The following is a 22,869-nucleotide window of genomic DNA, read 5'->3' on the forward strand; positions in this document are numbered from 1 at the left end:
GGATCCCTGAGACATTTCATTCTATATCTTGCGGGCTGACTGCAGCGTTGTCTTTAAGAAAAAAAATACAAATCCAGATTGTTTTTCTTATTTCTCACCCAATCACAATAAGCTTTTTTATGATAAACAATGCATAACTCGTACATATTAGGCGTCAAATGATTCTTTTCTGCTTATGGCATCGGTGTATTTCAGTTTGATTGGTGCTTCTCAATGAGAGAAGCAAGCCCAAATAAACCAAATGACATTTGTCAGAAGTCCAACAGAATCGTGATGACTTAACACTCCTGATGTTGTGAGGATGACAACATAAACATTTTCACATTTAGGCTTCCCTAAAAACAGTGAAATTTTCAACAGAGTCTTGTAAGAAATCCGTCAGCCAAGAGCATTTCTGAAGGGCTCTTTTGTTCTTGGTATAGGAAATGTCCATATAACATGAAAAATTAACCATATATATTTGCTTAAATACGTATCCATTCATCATTTAAACACCAATATCAGACAATAAATAGGTACAATAAAATCATTTATTGCAAAATGTTTACAAACATTACAATGACATAAGACCCATGTACATGATTCGCTAATAGGTAATTTCATAGAAGTTCGAGGCAATATGTGTGAAAGTTTCAAAATGTGTGGCATGTCGGGCAAACTCCTGAATTTCAAATTTACCACCACATTCTTGCGTTGCAATCTGCAAAACAACAATGTTAGGATGATAATTAATATTATATGAAGAAAATAATTTCATGGATTCATCAAAAAAATATTTGGACGATTATACAACTAAACACATTCTGGAACACTTTTGATACATGTATCTACTGTAATATAAACCATTCAGAGTATTTTTGAAAAGTAGGTTAAAGTTCAAGATTAAAAAAGGGACCCTAATATTTTAAACAACGTCTTATGACAATCAGTGCACATGCTAAATATCATAGACCAACCACTGAAATGTCGAAAATATGCTGTACAGTGGACCCTCATTTATCCGGACGCTTTGGTTCCCAGTCAATTTGTCCGGATATGTGAAGCATCCGGATATCTGAATTACCAGTTAAACAAGACAGAATAACATTTTAAAATTTCGTTCCGATGAAAAATCGTCCGGATACTGAAGCATCCGGATATCTGGCGTCCGGATATCTGAAGGTCCACTGTATATCGGCATTAGGAACTGTTTTGAAAAGCAAATTAAGGACAAGTAAAAAGGTCACCAGGTTGGTAATTATGGTATGTTACAAATGCCATAGTGCTCAGCAATACAATACCAAAACATCTTATCCATTTCTCTCACATGTACATTTCTCGAGTTATAAGGTGTGAAAGATGGACTGACAAGAGTAGGGTTAAGTGATCCCTAAGTGTCGCTCTGCCTTATATATGATATTGAAATGGCACTTACTCTGAGAGACGTATTGGTACAACCCAAAAATACCCCGGCAAGTCCATCCAAGGGGTAAGTAGAGGAACTAAAAGTTGCAACTGGTGTATAAGGCTTCAGAGTGTTGCATGCATCAACTACCTGCGTTACAATAGCCAATATAAAGTAACAAAAAACAAAAAATAGTTTTTATAAATTATAAATAATGTTATCTATTCGAATATAAGGGCTGAAGAATAACTGAGAAAAATGTAATTGTTTTTATTCATATTCTATTTAGTTCCATGGCAAAGGTGACCAATTTGAAAATTCAAAATGTTGAAAGCATAAATAAAGCTTGTGAATTTTATCAAGGTGAAGTTTTATTAGGGTTGTTCAAACCATCTTTGATTGAAAATATACAGGCAGAGTTTAAAATACACCTGCTAAGTTGAATCAATGAAATTCTAAAAATGTACACATGTTCACACTTTTTTCGGCTTCACTTATATTGATCAAAAAAGAGGTTATAGTTAAATTGATCCTGCGACCGAAAATAAGGCATCACTTTTTCAAGATTTTTTTCGCAACAATATTAATATGCAAGCGACATTTTTTCCCATCTGTTTGAACAAATAGGTTTTGATAAACAGAGACACTGAAAAGTTTCCGAAAGAACAAATGATCTGAAATTGTGCATAAAGAATCGAATTCATGCACCAAGGCCTTTTAAGACAGATGTTTAACAACAAAACAATGTACCCTTTTGCCTGGTTTCCAAAACTTTGAAATAGGAACAAAATCACACAAATCCCTGACAATTAAATTGGACGTCGAAATGCGTCTAGTACAGTTGGTATTGAATTCTGGGTAAAGTTGTTGAAATTTGGCCAGTTCTGTGACAGTGCGGATTTTAGAACATTCAGTTGATTGACCTACTTCAACGAACAAAATTTTATGATTTAGTTACTCGATCGTCTTAATTCTAAATGATCAATTTTTTTAAAAAATAGAAGAAATCATACGTTGTGTGATTGCTAATTTTACATCTGGACTATTTATGAACCTGCCTAAGGTTGAGGAGACTGTTGGTGTTGAAGAACTAGATTTACTAGTAGTCGTAGAATGACTATTTGTTGTTTCTGTTGATGTGATAGTTGGTTTACTTGTGGTTGCTGTTGTTGTCGATGGTGAGTTTGTTGTTGTGGGTAGAGTGGTGGTTGTTGTTGTTGAAGGTAATGTGGTTGTTGTTGTGGATGTTGTCGTCGTAATAGTTGCTGTGGAAGGTTGTGTCGTTGCCTTTGTAGTCGTAGAAACTTGCAAGTAAAAAAATATATGCGCTTTATTATCATAAGAAATTTTTTTCATTCCATAAAGCTATTCAATTAAAAAGCCACACTGAAGAACAAACTATATTGAGGAGCTTTTAAGTCTCCTGAGAAGTTTCATATGACATTGAAATTCTTTACTATAGCATTTTTATGGATTAAATAATATAATGATTAACAAAAATGTGTTCAATACATAAAAACGTATTTATCGTAATTTAAAAAATGGAAATAGTTATCCCCTCTCCTTGAAAAAAGTTTCAAACATGGTTTTTATTATAATATCAAAATAATTTACTTAAACGAATATCAAATTCCCCAAAATTAACTGAAGTTCAAATAAATACTCTACCGGCGTGGCAAGAACATGGGTCTCCTTGATGGAATACAGAAACTGTTGTAGTATGAAAAATAAAAAAAAAACATGAATGATTATTCCAAAAGCAATAACAAATTTTGCGAAATGTCTGGATTGAAAATAATAATAATGCCTTCTGCTTAAGCACAAAAAGCTCTTAAATTCTAAAACAATTAAAATTAACAAAATGAAATCTCATTTATATATTTATTGTTTATTGACAAGTCGATCAACAAGTGTAATATTTAATTTGTGCAAGGTATTTAAAAATATTTATTATTTATCATTAACTGTTTGATCAAGATATCTAAGAAGCCAAATGAAATAAATTTGCTGACTGATTTGATGGAATGATACCTTTTTTAAAAATCCATCCCTCAGGCAAATCAAATTTTGCTCTCTTCAAACCAATAAGCAGTTGAGATTACAAATATATGCAGAAGTTTCAACATTTTGAATTAGATTGAATGATGCCCTTTTTAGGTCACCTGAGTAAACTCAGGTGACCTATTGCTATCTGTTTTCGTCCGTCGTCGTGTGTCGTGCGTCGTCCGTCGTGCGTTAACATTTGAACATTTTCAGCTTCTTCTCTGCAACCACTGAACCAATTTCAACCAAATTTGGCATCTATGGGTGAAGGGGAACAAAAATTGTGAATTTCATGATCCCTGCCCCCCTGGGGCCTGAGGGGTGGGGCCAAAACCACTAAAATTAATGCAATCTTTAAAAATCTTCTTCTTTACTCCTGGACATCAAGCAGTCAAACTGTTTGCATGATTGTAATCAGCAATGAGTCCTCTACCAAAATTGTGAAATTCATGGCCCTGGGGTCAGGGGTTCTAGTGCTAGGGCGGGGCTAAATAAGTAGGTAGTGAAAATGCATTATTTCTTTGAAAATCTTCTTCTCTGCTCCTGGGTATTAAATAAACCAACTAAGTACATAGTTATGATGAGCAAGAGTGCCTCTACCAAAATTGTGAATTTTATTGCCCCAGGGTCAGGGGATCTGGTGTTAGGGCGGGGCTCTATTGATTATATATAGTGAAAATACATGATTTCTTTGAAAATCTTCTTCTCTGCTCCTAGGTATTAAATAAACTAACTAAGTGCATAGTTATGATGAGCAAGAGTGCTTTTACCAAAATTGTTAATTTTATGGTACCAGGGTCAGGGTTTCTGGTGTTAGGGCGGGGCTCTATTGATTATATAGTGAAAATACATGAATTCTTTGACAATCTTCTTCTCTGCTCCTGGGTATTAAATAAACTAAGTACATAGTTATGATGAGCAAGAGTGCCTCTACCAAAATTGTGAATTTTATGGCCCCAGGGTCAGGGGTTCTTGTTTTAGGGTGGGGCTCTAATGATTATATAGTGAAATGCATGAATTCTTTAAACATCTTATCCTTTGCTCCTGGTTAATATACTAATGATCTAATAACATATTAAAGGCCAGGGTTTATTTTATTTTCAGTATAACAAATCCTCCGCTCAAGGTTTTGAATTTTCAGAAAAAATATAAAAAGAATTCTTTCCGATGTCAAATTTGAGGCGAGATCGAGATTTCAAATTTACGAACTCGCACTTCCGGTTTTAAGATGAAACGGCGGGTAAATAAAGCTAGATCTGAGAAGATAGCTTGGTTTAGTGTAAAATTCATCGATACGAGTGCCATTCAAAACGTTTCACCCGTTCAAAGGACAAATAAAATGCTGACCACTTTGCTGCACAATGAAATGCTGGTGAGATAATTATGTATTCGTTTCAAAAGTATCTGTCTGTAAATTATTTTCCTCCCCCAGGTTTTAAACTGCTCGTGGTAGCTATTGCATATTGCCAGCGACATTGTTTAGGTCTCTGTTATAGCTTACAGTCTAAGCATCATTCTTCAGAAAAGGGTTGCTTATGCATCAGATGTAATGAATAAAACTATGGGAGAAGTTAAGTCCATTTGAGGAAGAAATAAACAATAACCTGAAGAAATATAAAAAAAATTCAACTATTAAAAGGCAAGAATATACAAATATATACAGGCATGTAGTATCATTTGTATCAGCCAGAAAAATTATTTTACACTTAATTGAAAAAATGTTCACCCTACTCCCCAATACTCCGTCTGTTTTATGATAGGAATTATAATTTTAGGCATCAAGTAAATTTTAGAACAATGTCTACACATTCACCTAACACATATTAAAAAAATAAAGATATATTGAAAGACTTTTAAAGAATTGATTTTTAAAAATATATTTTGACCAACATCACAAAATTTATAAAACTGGCCCAAACTGGCAGATGATTAAATAAGCAATTAAATGTTCTACTTTCCTATTTGTAAGCATTTATTTATGTGTCCAGTGGTAAGGAGCCTATTAGAATAGCATAAAAAAAGAATGTACAAATATTAATAATTGATTTATCAAAATTTTTTTTAGATTTCCTTCTCCATCGGGACTTTTTTATTCCCATGTTCATAACTAAACCTAAACATAAAAAAATGCTGGCCTTATAATGAAGAAAGGGGCCTCTTTCAAAATAGATAATTTCAGGGCCGCTGGGTCAGGGGTACCAGGGGGTACTTTGACTAAAAATAAATTAATGCTTTGAAATCTGCCCTTTGATAAGCAATGGTGCCTCCTTCAAAATTTGTGAATTTCATGGCTTTTGGATTAAAACACGACCAAATACAATCGCTGGAAAGTTGTTACATGATACTCAAGTGACCTATAAGGCCCGTGGGCTTCTTGTTATTTAATTTCATCACTAAAAAAATCAAATTTGCCCTAAGCAAACAAATAAGCAGTTTACAAATACAGATGTTTCGACATTTTCCCCCAAAAGGAGAAAAAAAAATTAAATGATTTTAACAGTACAATCGATTGCAAATAAAAAGCAACCCAAACCACCTAATTTGATAATAATGTAGAAGTAGAAACCGTCCAGACAATTTGTAACAACTGGAGAGATATCACTTTATTCTCTATACCAAGCAAGAACTAGATAATTATGAAAAGAATTTAGAACACAACGATGGACAACAAGTAAAGAAAAGAACTTGCAGGCTTCAGAAAAAGAAAGAGCTGCTGTTATCAAATGTTTTAATAAAAAAACGTAATAGAACAATGCACAGAATTGCAAAGACAACCCATCATAAACTTCAATGACTTTGAGAAAACTTTTGATATCACTCACATATACAGTGAATGGAAGATCCTAAGGCACTATGGTATGCTATCTAAGTTAGTTGACCTAATGAGAGCATTCTATTCAGAATTTGAATGATCTAGTTATAGCTTCTCAAACACAAGCTTTCTTTTGAAATCAGGAGTAAGACAAGGATGGTTGATGCTAGTCATACTATTTATCACAGCAGTAGACTGGGTAATAAATTAACGCACGGTGAAGATAGCATAGGGAAGATACTACAGGTGAAGACTTTTCAGTAATCTAGCAGATTTCGATTATGCAGATGACCTGGCTTTACTATATCATCTGGAAACACTTAAGCAACGAAAAAAATCTAATTTACAAATAAATGCCAGCAAAATCAATTTGAACATCAACAAAAAGAAAATTTAATTTAAGTTCTTATATACAAAAAGGCCAACGAACATACAACTATTAGAACATTTATAAGAACACATCATATTTCACATATCTAGGAAGTGTGGTGACATCAGGTAACGGTGCTGAGAGTGATATAATAGCAAGATTAAGTAGAGCAGGAAAAAAAGTCAACCAAAAACAACATGGGGGCGAAAAGTACAAAAGAAATGGGGGAAATAAATCATATCTGGGGAGAAGTTGAGAGGACTTCCAAAAACAGAGAGGAAAGGGAATCCCTAGCCCTTGCACTATTTGCCATTGGGTGCAACAAGGACTAGATAGGTAGGTAGGGAGGTACAATGTAGAAACATCCTGTGGAATTCCTGCTCAAAATTAAAGAATGTGGTATGTGAAGGCTCTAGTGATTGCTTTGAAAAGTAGTCCAGCGATCCCATCAAGTACTAGTAAGCCCTTCTAATTCAGCATTTTGAAAACAAAGCCAATGCCTTTCTGCACTTTTCATTCAAAGCATGTACTATACAATTAGTGCTGTTCAATATCAGTATGAAAGTTTACCCATAAAAATAGTTTCAAATATCAAAGTGTCACTTCTAACATCAGAACTAATAATTATGCAATGGATCATTAGAATTTTACCATACAAATGGCTTATCAAGTTCTCCAAACAACGTTCTCCCCGATCGTTATGTTGTAAAATATTATTCAGTTCCCGCCATACTGAAATAAATAAGTTAGAAGAATTGGTCAGATTTCGTATATATGATCGATATTGTATGCAATGCATAAAAAGTTGCAATTTATATATGATAGGTAGATCTTCAAAGATACGTGAAACTTTATATTCTATACTGATGTACTAGTATTAAGTTATCAAGAATAAAGCAAAACGACATGAACATTAACACAAAAAGTTTGGAAACATACAGAGAAGCAAAACACTTAGATTATTTTCAAATTTGAAAGCCTCTGATTAATATAAGCTTTGTATAACAGAGCTTCAAAAATTTAAATCAATAAATTTCAAAAACAATACACCCATGAAAAATTTCATTAATTCCATTGAAATTTAAATTTACCGCTTGTATGAGAGTGGCAGATCTGAGCAGTCGGTCTAACAGCCTGTTGGTAGTCCAGTAGGTGTGCCAAAGCACCTAAAAATACCCCATATCAGTCAACACAATGCAAATATTCATACTACTCATACACAACAAACAAGGAATAAGCTTATCTCGATTATGAAGTAATTGTTAACAATCAGTTTAAGGTTCATAAACCCTGTGCTTACCCGTATAAAATGTTGCTTGAATCTTAATGATTTTCCAAAAGAAATGTCTTTTACAAGAGAAATACGAACAATTATAGCAAAGCTTGCGGGACAAAATTGGACAAAAAGACTTCAACTTGGCAAATCTATTCAGAAATAATAGACATTTAAATCATTAGGAGTAATCTCTCTTATCAGAGTATCGATGAAGGCTGATTTGTGAATTTTAGAGTAATAGTGTTCGTATTATGTAAGTAGACCGATGTAAATGATATTTTTTTTTCAAAATTTTGTATACTAGTATTAAAAAAAATACAAATTTTAAAGTCTTGAAATAGTGATTTATTGATTGAATGCATATTCTTTAACGTCCCTCTCGAGAATTTTTCACTCATGTGGAGATGCCACCACATGCCGGTGGAGAGTTCCAAATTATGTCCTATGCACGGCACTTAGGGCAGCGAGGGATCTTTTTCGTGTCAGCACCTACTGCGAAACGGGACCTCGGTTAATACGGTCTCATCCGAAGGAACAGTCTCCATGTCCCGCAATGGGATTCGAACCCGCGATGTAAGGATAAACTCTTCACCTCTTTACCTCGCGACTCTAGAGTAGACACTCTAACCACTGCACCACGCGGTCGACTTTTGAAATAGTGATTGTTTCCATTTTCAAATTCAGGTAATAGAGATGTTGTAATACATGTACCTCTATATGGAGAGCTATGTTGATATCTCACACAGTCCATAGTTGTGTAATCTGAAATCAAAGAAATTAAAATATAAGTAGTGAAATGATGAATATTAGTTTAAACTGACGAGCATTGATCTCTATCTGTTTAGTTTTAGTCTGTGTTTTGTTTATTTTCCGTTATAAATTATTGCTTGTTACCTTCTGACTCATGATAAAAATAAGTGGTTCATTGGGTCGGTAGGATGGAGGAAACACTTTTTTAAAAATTAAAAAAACGAACATGATGTTAAAATATTTATTAAGGCTATGAGAAAACTCAGAAATAAATAGAAAAAATAATTGTTTTCTGGAGGTTGAAAAAACTATTGAGTTGAGTCATTTAAAGTCAGTCTAGAGAGGCAAACTATTTTTGTTAAAAATCGCCTCGGTAATTTGCCTTTATTGTTACAATACAGTCTGATTTTGCTTTTTGACATTACCATTCTAGAGCTAATTTTAGGGCTGTATTATTATAGACTTTGCCTTATTAACGTACATATACATAATCTTACCTGTAAAACCCTCATAATGTAAATTAAATGCTTTAGTACAAGAGCACTTCTCATCCGTACCATTTGGAAAAAGAGCTGTAAGAAGAAAATGTAACAAGAACCCCAGGGGCCACATCTCTCACCTGAGCATTTTGGATAGGAAAAGCAGAAATCAGTACAGTATTGAAAAGTGTCAATATAAAAGAAGCCCGGGGGTTTGATTTGAGGACATTTGAATCTATACTTCCTAAGGATGTTTACGAATTAATATGACACTTATAATGGCTTTGCTACTCTTAAGATGGAAATTTCTATTGATATATCCTTTATATTTCCTTGTATAACTATATATATGGCCCCTCTTATGATCCCTCTATTAACCTGAAGGTTCATGATGTGAACAATATCTAAGGATGCTTTAATATGATTATCATCATACTTTTGTTCTTGAAAAGATTTTTCCTATGTATTATGAAAAACTTGAATCTATACTACCTGAGGATGCTTCCATATAAAAATGTCGAATCATGTCTTTGTTGTTCTTAAGAAGAAGATTTCTAAAGTGTTTTTCCTCGATGTAAAACTTTGATCACCTGTTGTGGCCTCACCCTATCCTCACTAGTCCTGATTTAAATAAACTTGAATGTATACACATTCCGAGAATGCCTCCTTGTTAATACACGTATGACCAATCACAGCTTTGTTGTTCTAGAGAATAAGATTTTTAAAGATTTTTCCTGATGAGTAGTAATTTTAGGCTCAAAAGTAATGAAGTGATTTATTATTAAATGTCCAGAGTTACAGGCATTTGGATGCATTGCCCAGACTAGTCAAGCTGTGTTAGGGTAATTAAAAGTAGAGCAGTGTCTAGTGTGGTCAAGAAAAATGAGTCTTTAATGAGTGGAGCAATGGGAGCTATTGTTCGTAGAATCGGGAGCCATGTATTGAGTTAAGGTCAAGCTAGGTTATGACAGTTTGATAAGGATTTGATAAAGATATATGTAGAGTTGGAGTTAGTTAATTAATAGGATGGAGCTAATGTTTTAGATAATCATCTATTGGAGCTAAGATTAGTATATAATAAGTGTGACATTTTTAGAAGGGGAGAGGGCTTTGCTAGGATTTAGACAGTACATATGCTAGCATAAATGTAACATCTTTCGTTTGTATTGTGCCTCCTCATTGTATATATGTAAATAAATTAGTACACTGTTTACTGACTTTTTATTGGATTTAGCATTACAAGGATTTATCAACCAAGGATATCTTAATTACAATTGGATATATACCCACTGGAATTAAAAAGTTATAATTGCTCGGTCACCTCCGTGACATATTTTTGGTGTCAGAAGTGGGATTCCAGCATTCACTTGAACTGGAAGTATATTAGAACCTGTGTCTTTTTAGCTCACCTGAGCCGAAGGCTCAAGTGAGCTTTTCTGATCACATTGTGTCCGTCGTCCGTCCGTCCGTCTGTCCGTCCGTCTGTCCGTCCGTAAACTTTTCACATTTTCGACTTCTTCTCAAGAACCACTGGGCCAATTTTGACCAAACTTGGTACAAAGCATGCTTGGGTTAAGGGGAATTTAAATTGTTAAAATGAAGGGCCAAATCCCTTCACAAGGGGAGATAATCAAGAAAAGACAAAAATAGGGTGGGGTCACTAAAAAATCTTCTTCTCAAGAACCACTGGGCCAGAAAAGCTGAAACTTATGTGGAAGCATCCTGGGGTAGTGTAGATTCTAAATTGTTCAAATCATGACCCCTGGGGATTGGGTGGGGCCACAATGGGGAATCAAAGTTTTACATAGAAATATATAGGAAAAATCTTTAAAAATCTTCTTCTCAAGAATCAGTGGGCCAGAAAAGCTGAAACTTATGTGGAAGCATCCTGGGGTAGTGTAGATTTCTAAATTGTTCAAATCATGACCCCCGGGGATTGGGCGGGGCCACAATGGGGAATCAAAGTTTTACATAGAAATATATAGGAAAAATCTTTGAAAATCTTCTTCTTAATAACCACTGGGCCAGAAAAACTGAAACTTATGTGAAAGTATCCTTGGGTAGTGTAGATTCTAAATTGTTCAAATCATGACCCCCGGGGATTGGGCGGGGCCACAATGGGGAATCAAAGTTTTACATAGAAATTTATAGGAAAAATCTTTAAAAATCTTCTTCTCAAGAACCACTGGGCCAGAAAAACTGAAACTTATGTGAAAGCATTCTTGGGTAGTGTAGATTCTAAATTGTTCAAATCATGACCCCAGGGGATTAGGCGGGGCCACAATGGGGAATCAAAGTTTTATATAGAAATATATAGGAAAAATCTTTAAAGAACCACTGGGCCAGAAAAGCTGAAACTTATGTGGAAGCATCCTGGGGTAGTGTAGATTTCAAATTGTCTAAATTATGATCAGTGGGGTAGGGTGGGGTCACAATATGTATTACAAGGGGGAAATCTAGTAAAGAACAGAATGGTCAAAGCTTCTCAGGTGAGCGATGTGGCCCATGGGCCTCTTGTTCAAAATTGGATTATTGTGTTTGTGCTTGAAAGAATTTAATATTCATTGGATTAATTTGTGAACATTCATTGGATTAATTTGTGAATTCTGTTAAAAATGGGAAGAAAAGGAAGACAAAGTAGTGTATCTCCGATTTCGTCACCTAGGATGTTCACCAGTCAGCGAGAAGCTACCGATAATAGAACAGAGTCAAAATCTCATGTTACACCATCCAAATTCTATGGAGATGTAGGAGATGATTTCGAGAGTTGGATCAAAACATTTGAAAGGATAAGTCGTGCTAACAAATGGAGAACTGAGAGGAAAATTGAAATGCTACCTGCATATTTGAGAGGCCGTGCAGCTGATTTTTATGAAGATTTAGATCAAGATGTCCAAGAGGATTTTGATAAGTTACTTGATCGCATGAAGGAGAGATTTTGTCCAAAAGAGTTGCAGAGAATGTATTACACAGAATTATTTCAAAGAAAACAGCTAGCTCGAGAAAATGTTGAAGATTATGGAAGTGCTATTTTGAAGTTGGCTAGACGTGCACATGGAGGAGTTTCTCTAGATGAACATGACAGGCTTGTCATGGAGCATTTCTTGCAAGGTTTACGTCCTGAGCTACGTCGTTATGTCATGATGGCAGATCCTCAAAGTTTTGAACAGGCTTTTAGAATTGCAAAAAGAGAAGAATGTAACGAGCAACTAATAATGAGTAGCCAACCAGAACCTGCTAAAGTCAACGTAGTTGCAAACGAAATGAAAGTTATTATGGATTCTTTTGAGAAGATGACAGGGAAGTTGGATAATATTGCAGGAAAGTTAGATGGTCTTAATTTTGCATCAATGAAACGTGTGGGACCTACTCGCCATGTTCCACCTCAAGGCAGTTATGAGTCAAGAAATCGTCAGATAAGACGTTGTTATAATTGTGGACGAAATAATCACCTTGCCAGAGAATATCGATTTTCAACAAGCACCCCAAGAAAATTTGTAAGGATTCCGCAGCGTACAGGTTTAAACTAAAACAGACCTCCTTAGGAGAGGGTAAGGCGGTCATCAGTGAAAAAGAAAATGCCTCTGACAAAAGGATTTTATGTAAAAACAGTGATGAAACAAAATGTGAAAAAAGAAAATGTGAAAATATTGTGAAAGTACCTTCTTTAGTTAAAGGTGATTACCAGGGAATACAAATAAAAGGGAAAATTTTTGGAATTGATGCTGTTCTAATGTTGGATACAGGAGCCGTTGTTTCTTTGATCAGTGACAGATTTATTGGCCCAGAAATGAGAAATAAATTGACTTCGACAGACAGACGTATAGTATCAGCAACTGGTCAAGCTATTGATGTGATAGGCATTGTTGAGTGTGAAATTGAAGTTAACTGTGAATTTTTCAAACATAATGTCTACGTTGCAAGAAACCTTTGTTATGATGTGATTATTGGAACAGATATTTTGAAAAGTGTTGGTGCAGTTCTTGACATGGAGGATGGCTCAGTATATTGGAATGGAAATTATGTCAAGTTTTTGAGGGAAAACCGTAATGTTAGATGTTCTGTTCATTTGGCTGAAACAATTGAAATTCCTGAAAGATCCCAAGTAGTGTGTAATGCAAGAGTCAGTCCAGAATTTTATGGAAAAATTGGAATTGTGGAGCCTAAGAGCGATTTTATGGAGAAGTATAGTGTTATGCCAGCAAGAGTATTAAGCAGAGCGTGTGAATTGATGGCAGTTACAGTTGTAAATTCATCAAGTCAACCTGTGATTCTACATGAAAAAGTGAATATTGGAAGTTTTTGTGAAGTGTGTGAAATTCACGACAATGATGCAGTCAATGAAATACCAGAGAAAGAAAAGGAGAGAAGAGACATTTTGAAGGATCTAAATATAGATGTAGAAAAAATGTCCGAAGAACAGAAAAAGGAAGTCAGAAAATTATTTAGCGAATATCTTGATGTTTTCGCAAAGGATGATCATGATTTAGGAGAAACAAGTTTAGTCAATCATCAAATTGACACGGGAGATGCTCACCCTATAAAACAGCGACCTTATCCAATACCATTTGCACAGAAAGAAGAAGTAAGGAAACAGATTAAGAGTATGCTAGAAAAAGAAGTTATAAGACCTTCAAGTAGTCCATGAGGATCACCTGTAGTGTTGGTGAAGAAGTCCGATGGAAGTTATAGGTTTTGCATAGATTATAGAAGAGTGAATGCAGTCACTAGGAAGGATGTGTATCCCTTGCCTAGAATAGATGAGATGTTAGAAGTTTTTCAGAAAGCGAAGTATTTTTCTGTCATGGATGTATTAACAGGTTATTGGAATGTACCTGTATGTGAAGAGGATAAAGAGAAAACTGCATTTGTAACGTCGGAAGGATTATATGAGTTTAATTGTCTCCCGTTTGGATTGTGCAATGGTCCTAGTACATTTCAGAGGTTAATGGATTTGGTTTTATCAGGAATACAGTGGAAAATGGCGTTGGCATATATTGATGATATCATAGTTTTCTCAAATACATTTGAAGAGCATATTGAAAGATTGGAGGAAGTATTCAGGAGATTAAAGGGAGCAAATTTAAGATTGAAGAGAAGAAAGTGTTCGTTTTTCAAAAGTGAAGTGGAATTTCTCGGACATATTATATCATCAGAAGGAGTGAAAGCAGATCCTAAGAAGGTAGAAGCTGTGCGTAACTTTCCAACACCAACTTCCATAAGATTTTTAAGAGCATTCCTGGGACTGGCTTCATATTACCGCAAATTTATTCCTAACTTTGCGAAGATTGCAGGTCCGTTAAATAAACTTTTACACAAGGAGACATTGTTTTCCTGGGATCAGAAGTGTGAAGAAGCTTTTCAAAAATTGAAAGAGTTGATGACTATTGCTCCAATGTTGTGTTTTCCTGATTTTGAAAAACCATTCAAACTCAGTACTGATGCCAGTGATCAAGGTTTGGGAGTAGTTCTTTCACAAGAAACTGATGTTGGAGAGCGTCCTATTGCATATGCCAGTAGAAGTTTGAAGAAAAGTGAATTAAACTACCCTACCATTGAAAAGGAAGCTTTAGCTGTTGTGTGGGGAATTGGAATATTTAGGCAGTATTTTTTTGGACATAAATTCACTGTCATTACAGATCATAATCCATTGCGTTGGCTTATGGGGATAAAGAATCCAAGTGGAAGATTAGCAAGATGGGCTTTAGCTATCCAGGAGTATGATTTTGAAATTCAATATAAACCTGGTAAGAAACATGGAAATGCTGATGGATTGTCGAGATGTGGGAGTGGAGAACCCAGAATAATGTCCTTAGAAGAGCTACCAGAAAAACTTCAATTAAAGAGTATAAGTGAAATGCAAATGAAGGATCCAAATTTACGAGATATTATTGACTACCTGAAAGATAATAAACTTTCAACAGACGAGGAGAGAGCTAGACGAGTTATGGCTTCTGTTTCATTTTATGAGCTAGTGGATGATGTGCTTTATCATATTTGGGCACCAGATGTTAAAGGAAAGCGTAAAGAAGTTAGAAGGAGATTAGTTATTCCAAGGACACTGATTGATGAAGTTTTAACGTGGTGTCACAATGACCATACAGCAGGACACCTGGCATTCCATAAAACTTATTATAAAATTCGATCGAGATTCTTTTGGGAAGGAATGTATAAAGACATAGATTTCTGGTGCAAATCATGCCTAAACTGTGCAAGTAGAAAAACACCTAAAGGGAGAAAACGAGCTCCAATGTTACCCATACCTGTTGATGGACCATTTGACAGAGTTGCGGTTGATGTTTTAGGACCATTACCACCAAGTTTGAAAGGCAATCGTTATATAGTAGTGTTTTCAGATTACTTGACAAGATGGGTAGAAGCATTTCCAGTATCAAATGCCGATGCGAAAACCACAGCAAAACTGTTCGTTGAAGAAATTATTTGTCGACATTCAGCTCCTCGTACATTACTTTCTGACAGAGGACGAAACTTCACTTCGAGTTTGATGAAGGAAGTATGTGATTTAGTGAATACAAAGAAGATATTTACAACTGCTTACCATCCTCAGTGCGATGGATTGGTAGAGAAATTCAATGACACTTTAACAACTATGCTGTCAATGTTTGTGAATGATCATCAGCGAGACTGGGATGTTTTTATTCCATATGTTTTATTTGCCTATAGGACAAGTATACAGGAAACTATTCAGGAAACACCATTTTATTTAGTTTATGGAAGGGATGCGCGATTACCAGTTGATGTGGCATTATCTGAACCAACTCGTAGATATACTGATGTGGACGAATACAAAAATGTTATATTGAATCGATTAAACGAGGCCTTCACTTTAGTGAAAAGTAATATAGAACTTGCCCAACAAAAGCAAAAACAACATCAGGACAAGAATGCGAAAGAACCAGAATTTAGTATTGGAGAAAGAGTATGGATTTACTTGCCTGTGACCAAACAAGGTCTTACTCACAAATTAATTCATCCTTGGAATGGACCACATCGCATAATAGAAAAAACCTCACCTGTGAATTTTAAAGTTGAAAGTTGTGATAACAAAAGAAGACAGCAGATTGTGCATGCAAACAGAATGAAGGCATTTGTTGATCCTGAAGATTTACCACCTAATCTGCGATTTAATGAAGAACATTCTGACAACGAAAGCGAATGTGGAGATGAGAATCAAGAGAATTATCCAAGTGATGAAAATAATTCAGAATTAGAAAATGCACAAAGAACAGTGTTAGAACCTGAAATAGTAGAAGTTTGTGATAAGTTATGGTCCAGGAATGATAAAGGGAGAGCAGAAGCTAAATTTTTTGTGAAATATAAAAATGATGAAAAAGAAAGTACATGGGTTGATTCTTCACTAGTTCCAGGAAATTTAATTGAGGAATTTGAAAGAAATTATAAAGGTCGAGGTGCTGCGTTTAGACAAAGAAAAAAATAAATTGGTGACACAGTGAATAAGTGTGCGGATTACTAGGATTGTGATTTTCATGTGAAATTGTGAATATGTTAGTTCAGAAGATGAAGATAATGGTGATTCAGATAAATTTGACAGGAACCGTGACTTGCGTAATGTACATTAAGATGGCCAGTGCTCCAAAACCATATGGATGGCTCCAAGTTTCATTGTGCAGTGCTCCAAAAACACATAAATTTTGGAATTTGGCATTTGTCAGCCCAGGTCTATATATTGGACATTGGAAAGAAAACAACTTAAACTGAAATTTACTTTCTTGGAGAACATTCAACTTATTACATGTATTATTATGGATTATTCTAAGAACTATTGTTCACTTTGTAACAGAGAATTTAAACACAGACGGAATTTATACAGACATAACAGAGAGTGTCATTCAAATGGACATGACGATCACCAGTGCCCTGTGACGACGTGCGGCAAAAATGTTCGGAAGAAAATATGCTTTAACACACCACATGAAAAAGGACCACACTTATTATGATGTGTGAGTCTGAGTCTGAGCTAGTGTTTGTGACCATCAAGAACGATATGTACTCCGACATTTCGATGAAGAAGAAGAGAACTTTGGAGAATTCTTCACAAATTATTATTCTCCTGTGAGCAACTTATCAATAACATCATTAGAGGAAACAAAGGAAACTCTTATAAATCCAGAGGACGACGAGCCCCAGGACTATGAAGTGAGTCCTAACAATGAGGAAAAAAGATGTGTCTAACCTTGAAAGTTCAGATGACCTTGAGCGGGAGGAACAAGCCGAAGGACCCAATGCCGATTTCAACCACACCAAGACAGTGGAATTCATGTGTGTAAACTAAACGTTAAAAACATACCTACATATATACCTATGCAGATGGACATCAATCTATCGAAAGAGAGACTGGAATAAGTTATAGTAAAGGATTAATACCAGAAGAAATTGACTTTTCTGAAATTCCGACGAATATCATCAATGAAGTGCCAGAACATTTGAACAATTTGAGAAATCGTTTCGTGTCCGCTGAAATTTTGTGAATTCTCTCGTACTTCGTGTTGATGTGCATTTGGACTAAATGACTGATTTTGGACTTGATAAATTATTCGCTTTGGATTAATATTTTCTATGAACAGTTTAACTTATAATCTGTGATACTATGGACAGCTCAATACATTCTTATGAACAGTTAAATATTTTTTAAATTGTATAACTGATGTTACACTGTGTTGATATATGTTTAGTGGTTCATCTATTGATATATATTAGGGTTTGTTACTTAAGTAGGTGATGAAGAGATGCTCATGGGAAGATAATGATTTAAACTAATCAATGAAATTTAGATTTTACAATGGATTTTAAGGTGTATAGATTTGTTTTAGTAGGTTAGTTCTTTTTGATAAACGTTTCCATAAGGTATTTAGAGGACATGTTGTAGTTTTAGTGTTATTGTAATAGTAGTTGTAAACTGAGGACAGTTACTTAAAAAGAGGGGAAGGAATGATGAGTAGTAATTTTAGGCTCAAAAGTAATGAAGTGATTTATTATTAAATGTCCAGAGTTACAGGCATTTGGATGCATTGCCCAGACTAGTCAAGCTGTGTTAGGGTAATTAAAAGTAGAGCAGTGTCTAGTGTGGTCAAGAATAATGAGTCTTTAATGAGTGGAGCAATGGGAGCTATTGTTCGTAGAATCGGGAGCCATGTATTGAGTTAAAGTCAAGCTAGGTTATGACAGTTTGATAAGGATTTGATAAAGATATATGTAGAGTTGGAGTTAGTTAATTAATAGGATGGAGCTAATGTTTTAGATAATCATCTATTGGAGCTAAGATTAGTATATAATAAGTGTGACATTTTTAGAAGGGGGGAGTGCTTTGCTAGGATTTAGACAGTACATATGCTAGCATAAATGTAACATCTTTCGTTTGTATTGTGCCTCCTCATTGTATATATGTAAATAAATTAGTACACTGTTTACTGACTTTTTATTGGATTTAGCATTACAAGGATTTATCAACCAAGGATATCTTAATTATAATTGGATATATACTCAGTGGAATTAAAAAGTTATAATTGCTCGGTCACCTCCGTGACATTCCTATGCATTTCAATAACTTTGACCCCCCCCCCCCTTTGTGGGCCCACCCTTTCCCCGGGAGTCTTGATTTGAACAAATTTGAATCTACACTACCCTAGGATCCTTCCTTGTACATGTGACCAAACACGGCTTTGCTGTTCTTTTGTGGCCCACTCTACCCTTAAAGGGCATGGTTTGAACACTACCCCATAATGATTCCACTTAAACATGTAGATTTTTTAAATAATGCCACATTTTCCCCAAAATCATAATTACTAGAATCTTTCCTTGGAAGAAGGCGTGGTGCTTCATTTGGATTGACCCAGATGATTAGTTACGCAAGAGCATGCTCTATGTATGAACAATTTCTTAGACAGGTAAATTATTGACAAGCAAGTTGGTGATACAAGAATATCAACAGTCTCGTTTAAAGTCATCATTTCGTAAGTTCTATGGTCGATACCATGACATTGTTTGTCAGCGAATACAATTCATCATTGAGTCAAATGATGACTGACGTTTTTCATAAAATTGTTAGTCCATTGCTTATACACTGAATTGACGACGGGTTTTTCCGTTATTTCCAGATCATGACAATGAGCACACGGCGGATGTGACCGGTCAGCAGGGGATGCTCATTCCTCCATGGCACCTGATCCCACCTCTGATGTTTCGGGGATCCGTGTTTGCTCTGCTCCTAATTTGTATTGTTTTAGGGACTTTGATATTGAATCTTATTTGTTATCAACATCCTCCTTTGACAATCTTGAATTCCCTTTACCCAAGGATACTTTGTTGAAACTTTGGTTGAAATTAACCCAATGGATTTTCAGTAGAAAATGAAATGTGAAAAGTTTCCGACAATGACGACTACAACAGACAAATTTTGATCAGAAAACTTGAGGTACGTAATGTGAGTAACAGAGTTCAAAAAATGATACCTCCGCCTCCCATATAATTATAATGGCAAAGTCCATTTTTACTACGGAAGACTCGAAATAAGTGTCAGATCAAAAGGCAGAACAGAAGGTGCACAAAAGCACTATGTAATAAAGAATCTATGAAAGTATAATGAAACTTTATTCATTGATATAGGAATAGTTGCGATTAGAGATGAGCAACCCTCAATATTATTTTAAAAAATGGCAGTCTCAATGTCCTCTATGGAAAAAAAAAGCAAAATATGTGTCGAATCAGAAAAAGAAATCAAAAGTGCGCAATTGTACTATTGTAAGGCTGTGACAGTCTCATTAAATTTTATTCAGTGGTATAAAAGTATTTGCGGATAAGAGATCGATGCCTAAAAGTATAACAGACAGACTGCCCATCACTATACATCCCTCTAGGCCTGCTTTTCAAGTATAAATACATGTAATATTTTAGGGAGGAGCTAGATGTAGACTATGAATACCTATATTTACTTTATTTTAAGTTTTATAAGTTGTTCTTAAACATTTGTAGAATCGAATCCATTTATGTTTTTAAGTGGAAAGAGACATATATGACAAATATGACACATGAGGGGACCGGCTGGGGTTAATTGCACAATTATACTTTGTACACATGCATCATAGTAAAATTTTCTGTTTTAAAGGAACTATTTTACATCATAAATAAAATTTAATAAAATTAAGAATTCATTGGTTAAAATCCATTGTTAAAAATATTTTGTATAAACTCCATAAAAATGGGAAAAAGGCTTTAAGCAAAATACCCCTCGTTTCCAACTATCGTTGATGCCCTGGCATATACTCTACTAACAAGACAATGATTTATGAAATATCTACTGTATTTAAATTTCATAACTATAGCAAACATTCATACCTGCCATCTGTTTTATAGCTGTATCCCTGCTTAAGTGATGTGGATATCCAAGTCCAAAATAAAGAAATTTCCAAACTGGAGAAAGCGAAACAATACATTATCTTAAAATGATAACTCCCTCTCCGACGAGTTGAATTAAAGCATTTTCTTATGTTCGAAATATAAATATAAATAAGCATTTAAAAAAACAATCATCGACATTAAGATGTATAATTTTGTGTTCTGTTGGAACTTATTTCATTAGAGGTTGCTTTGCAATCCACTCATTTTCTGTTTGTCATTTCCACTGTTATTTGATACCTCAGAAAGTGTTGAGTTGAGGATCTCGAATTATTTTTTTTAATTGTTCGTTCCAAATGTTATTTCTTTTTGAATTGTGGGAAATGAATATAATAGTTACAGCTTATAATAACATGTTTAAATGTAGGAGACAAACTTTATTTTTGCATCTCCAGACAAAAATACATTGAAAAGCGGCGAGATAAGTTTATTTTTAAGGTGTCAATTTTTAGTTTGTCAATACTCCGCAAAAACGAAGACTATCTTAATTTAAGGGGGCCGACTGGGGTTTCCATTGCATAATACTTCGAGCATCATACAATGTAGTATATTTAGTTTTAAAGCATTCTTTTCATATAATTAAAAAATGAACAAAACTAGGAAATTACAGTTTGAAAAAATTAACTACAATTTTATTTAACTGATATTTCTCAATTGATAGGTAGATTGACGTCGTGAAAAAGTGCTTTTGACGTTATGATTAACTGAAGTTCTCAAGAATGACGTTTACTCAGATAAATTCTGACTGATAAGAATGGATAACAATCTATTTCACATTGTACGTTAAATGTCAATTTTACAATTAATTTCACAAAATGACCAGCGTTTTCTTTACTTACAAAATATTATAGACAATAAAACTCTTTTAATAATGAAATATAATAGGATTGAAAAGGTAGAATTTTGTGTCTCGTACCTATAATGTACAATATAGCATTACTCATCATATATTATAAACTGGGCAGAATTGTAGTAATTTTACAATTTGCTTTAAAGTGCATAAAATTGGCACTTTCCAATTTAATTCTGTCAATGTATCTGTATTTTGAAAATGATAACTTTAAAATACATGGACAGTAGATTTTTCCCTAAACTTGGCTTGTACACTGAAGTCAAAGTAAGTTACATATGGTATGAAATCAAAGAATTTTTCTATTGTAGTTGTCACACAATAAAACCATGTCCTCTCCCTTAAGTAAACTTTATTTATTCTAAAAACTTTATTTTAATATTTTAATTATGAAAGTTCAATCGAATATAAATTTTTGATGAATATACTAGTAATTTACTACTGAATTCGTCTTTGAAGCATTTTGGGTGGTATTGAGTTATGACATTTTTAAACTCAAGTTATTGGACACATGATGAATTAATAATCGGGTAATAAAGCATGAATATTATCATTATCGTCATAACATTATTTACAAAAAAAAAAACAAATTGTAAATAATGTAAAGCCAAAAACAAACAAAGCATACCCGTATGTTCACTTAAACATTCGCCATTCCTGTAAGCCTCGTATTCTGAAAAGAATTGAAAGAAAAACAATATCCATCAGCAAAATCTTTAATACGTTTCAAATAGTTTTTATCGAACTCTTAAAGTGCACTTTGAGAATTAATTTCATTATATATGTATAAGTTTTATGACTATTTTAATAGTTGGATTTTTTTTTCCTCCATTACTAAATATGTTTGTTCTTTGTATACTCTTTAGTATCTTCCGATACTACATACCAAACTCAAATATTTCTGTGAATGATCTTTGCCTAAATTTAGGTATTTGTTAGAACAGGAGGCAATTGAGCTTGTGATAATATAAATAACATTTTTAATATAAATAGCGAATAAAAAAAACCCAGAGCAATGCTACTTACGTTCACTCTTGGAGAGTTCGTGGTTTGGGGAACGTGTTACTTAAAGACAGAACATTTATAGAATAGGTAAATATACAAGAAAATTATATCAGGAAGTACAATATTCTGTGAAAGGATAAAAACATAAAATACATAATAGATATTAATAGTTATTCAAATATTAATTACTGAACTGTATTTGTGTGTAAGATTAATTTAAAAGATAAACAAAAACGTTAATAAAATGATTGATGTGGGCACTGCGTAAACTACTATTTTGCGATATGCCAGTCAAATGGAAATGGGCAAAGAGATGAGGAATACAGAATTATTAGAACTATGTAATTGTTGTAAATTCATTCTGCACCAGATAAAATGTTCTATCAATGAATCCTAAGCTTATCTTAGATGCTCTCTTAACCCTTTAACGGCCAGAGATTTTGCAATTTTTCTGCATAACTGCCTAA

At 34.3% G+C, this 22,869-nt stretch overlaps 1 protein-coding gene across 1 annotated transcript; it reads right to left on the minus strand.

Moving 5' to 3' along the window:
* Positions 1–550: 550 nt before the first annotated feature.
* LOC134231133 (salivary glue protein Sgs-3-like) lies at positions 551–20,557 on the minus strand. The gene is made up of 10 exons (XM_062713051.1): positions 20,488–20,557; positions 9,133–9,207; positions 8,597–8,647; positions 7,701–7,775; positions 7,261–7,341; positions 3,053–3,094; positions 2,443–2,688; positions 2,135–2,307; positions 1,415–1,534; positions 551–700 (listed from the first exon to the last, which is right to left on the minus strand). The coding sequence occupies exons 1-10, from the start codon at positions 20,492–20,494 to the stop codon at positions 587–589; spliced, it is 984 nt and encodes a 327-aa protein (XP_062569035.1). The 5' UTR covers positions 20,495–20,557; the 3' UTR covers positions 551–586.
* Positions 20,558–22,869: the final 2,312 nt, after the last annotated feature.

The sequence above is a fragment of the Saccostrea cucullata genome, unplaced genomic scaffold, assembly GCF_032062105.1.
Source record: "Saccostrea cucullata isolate Sc308-1 unplaced genomic scaffold, CSIRO_AGI_Scuc_v1 ctg20170, whole genome shotgun sequence".
Lineage (NCBI taxonomy): Eukaryota > Metazoa > Mollusca > Bivalvia > Ostreida > Ostreidae > Saccostrea > Saccostrea cuccullata.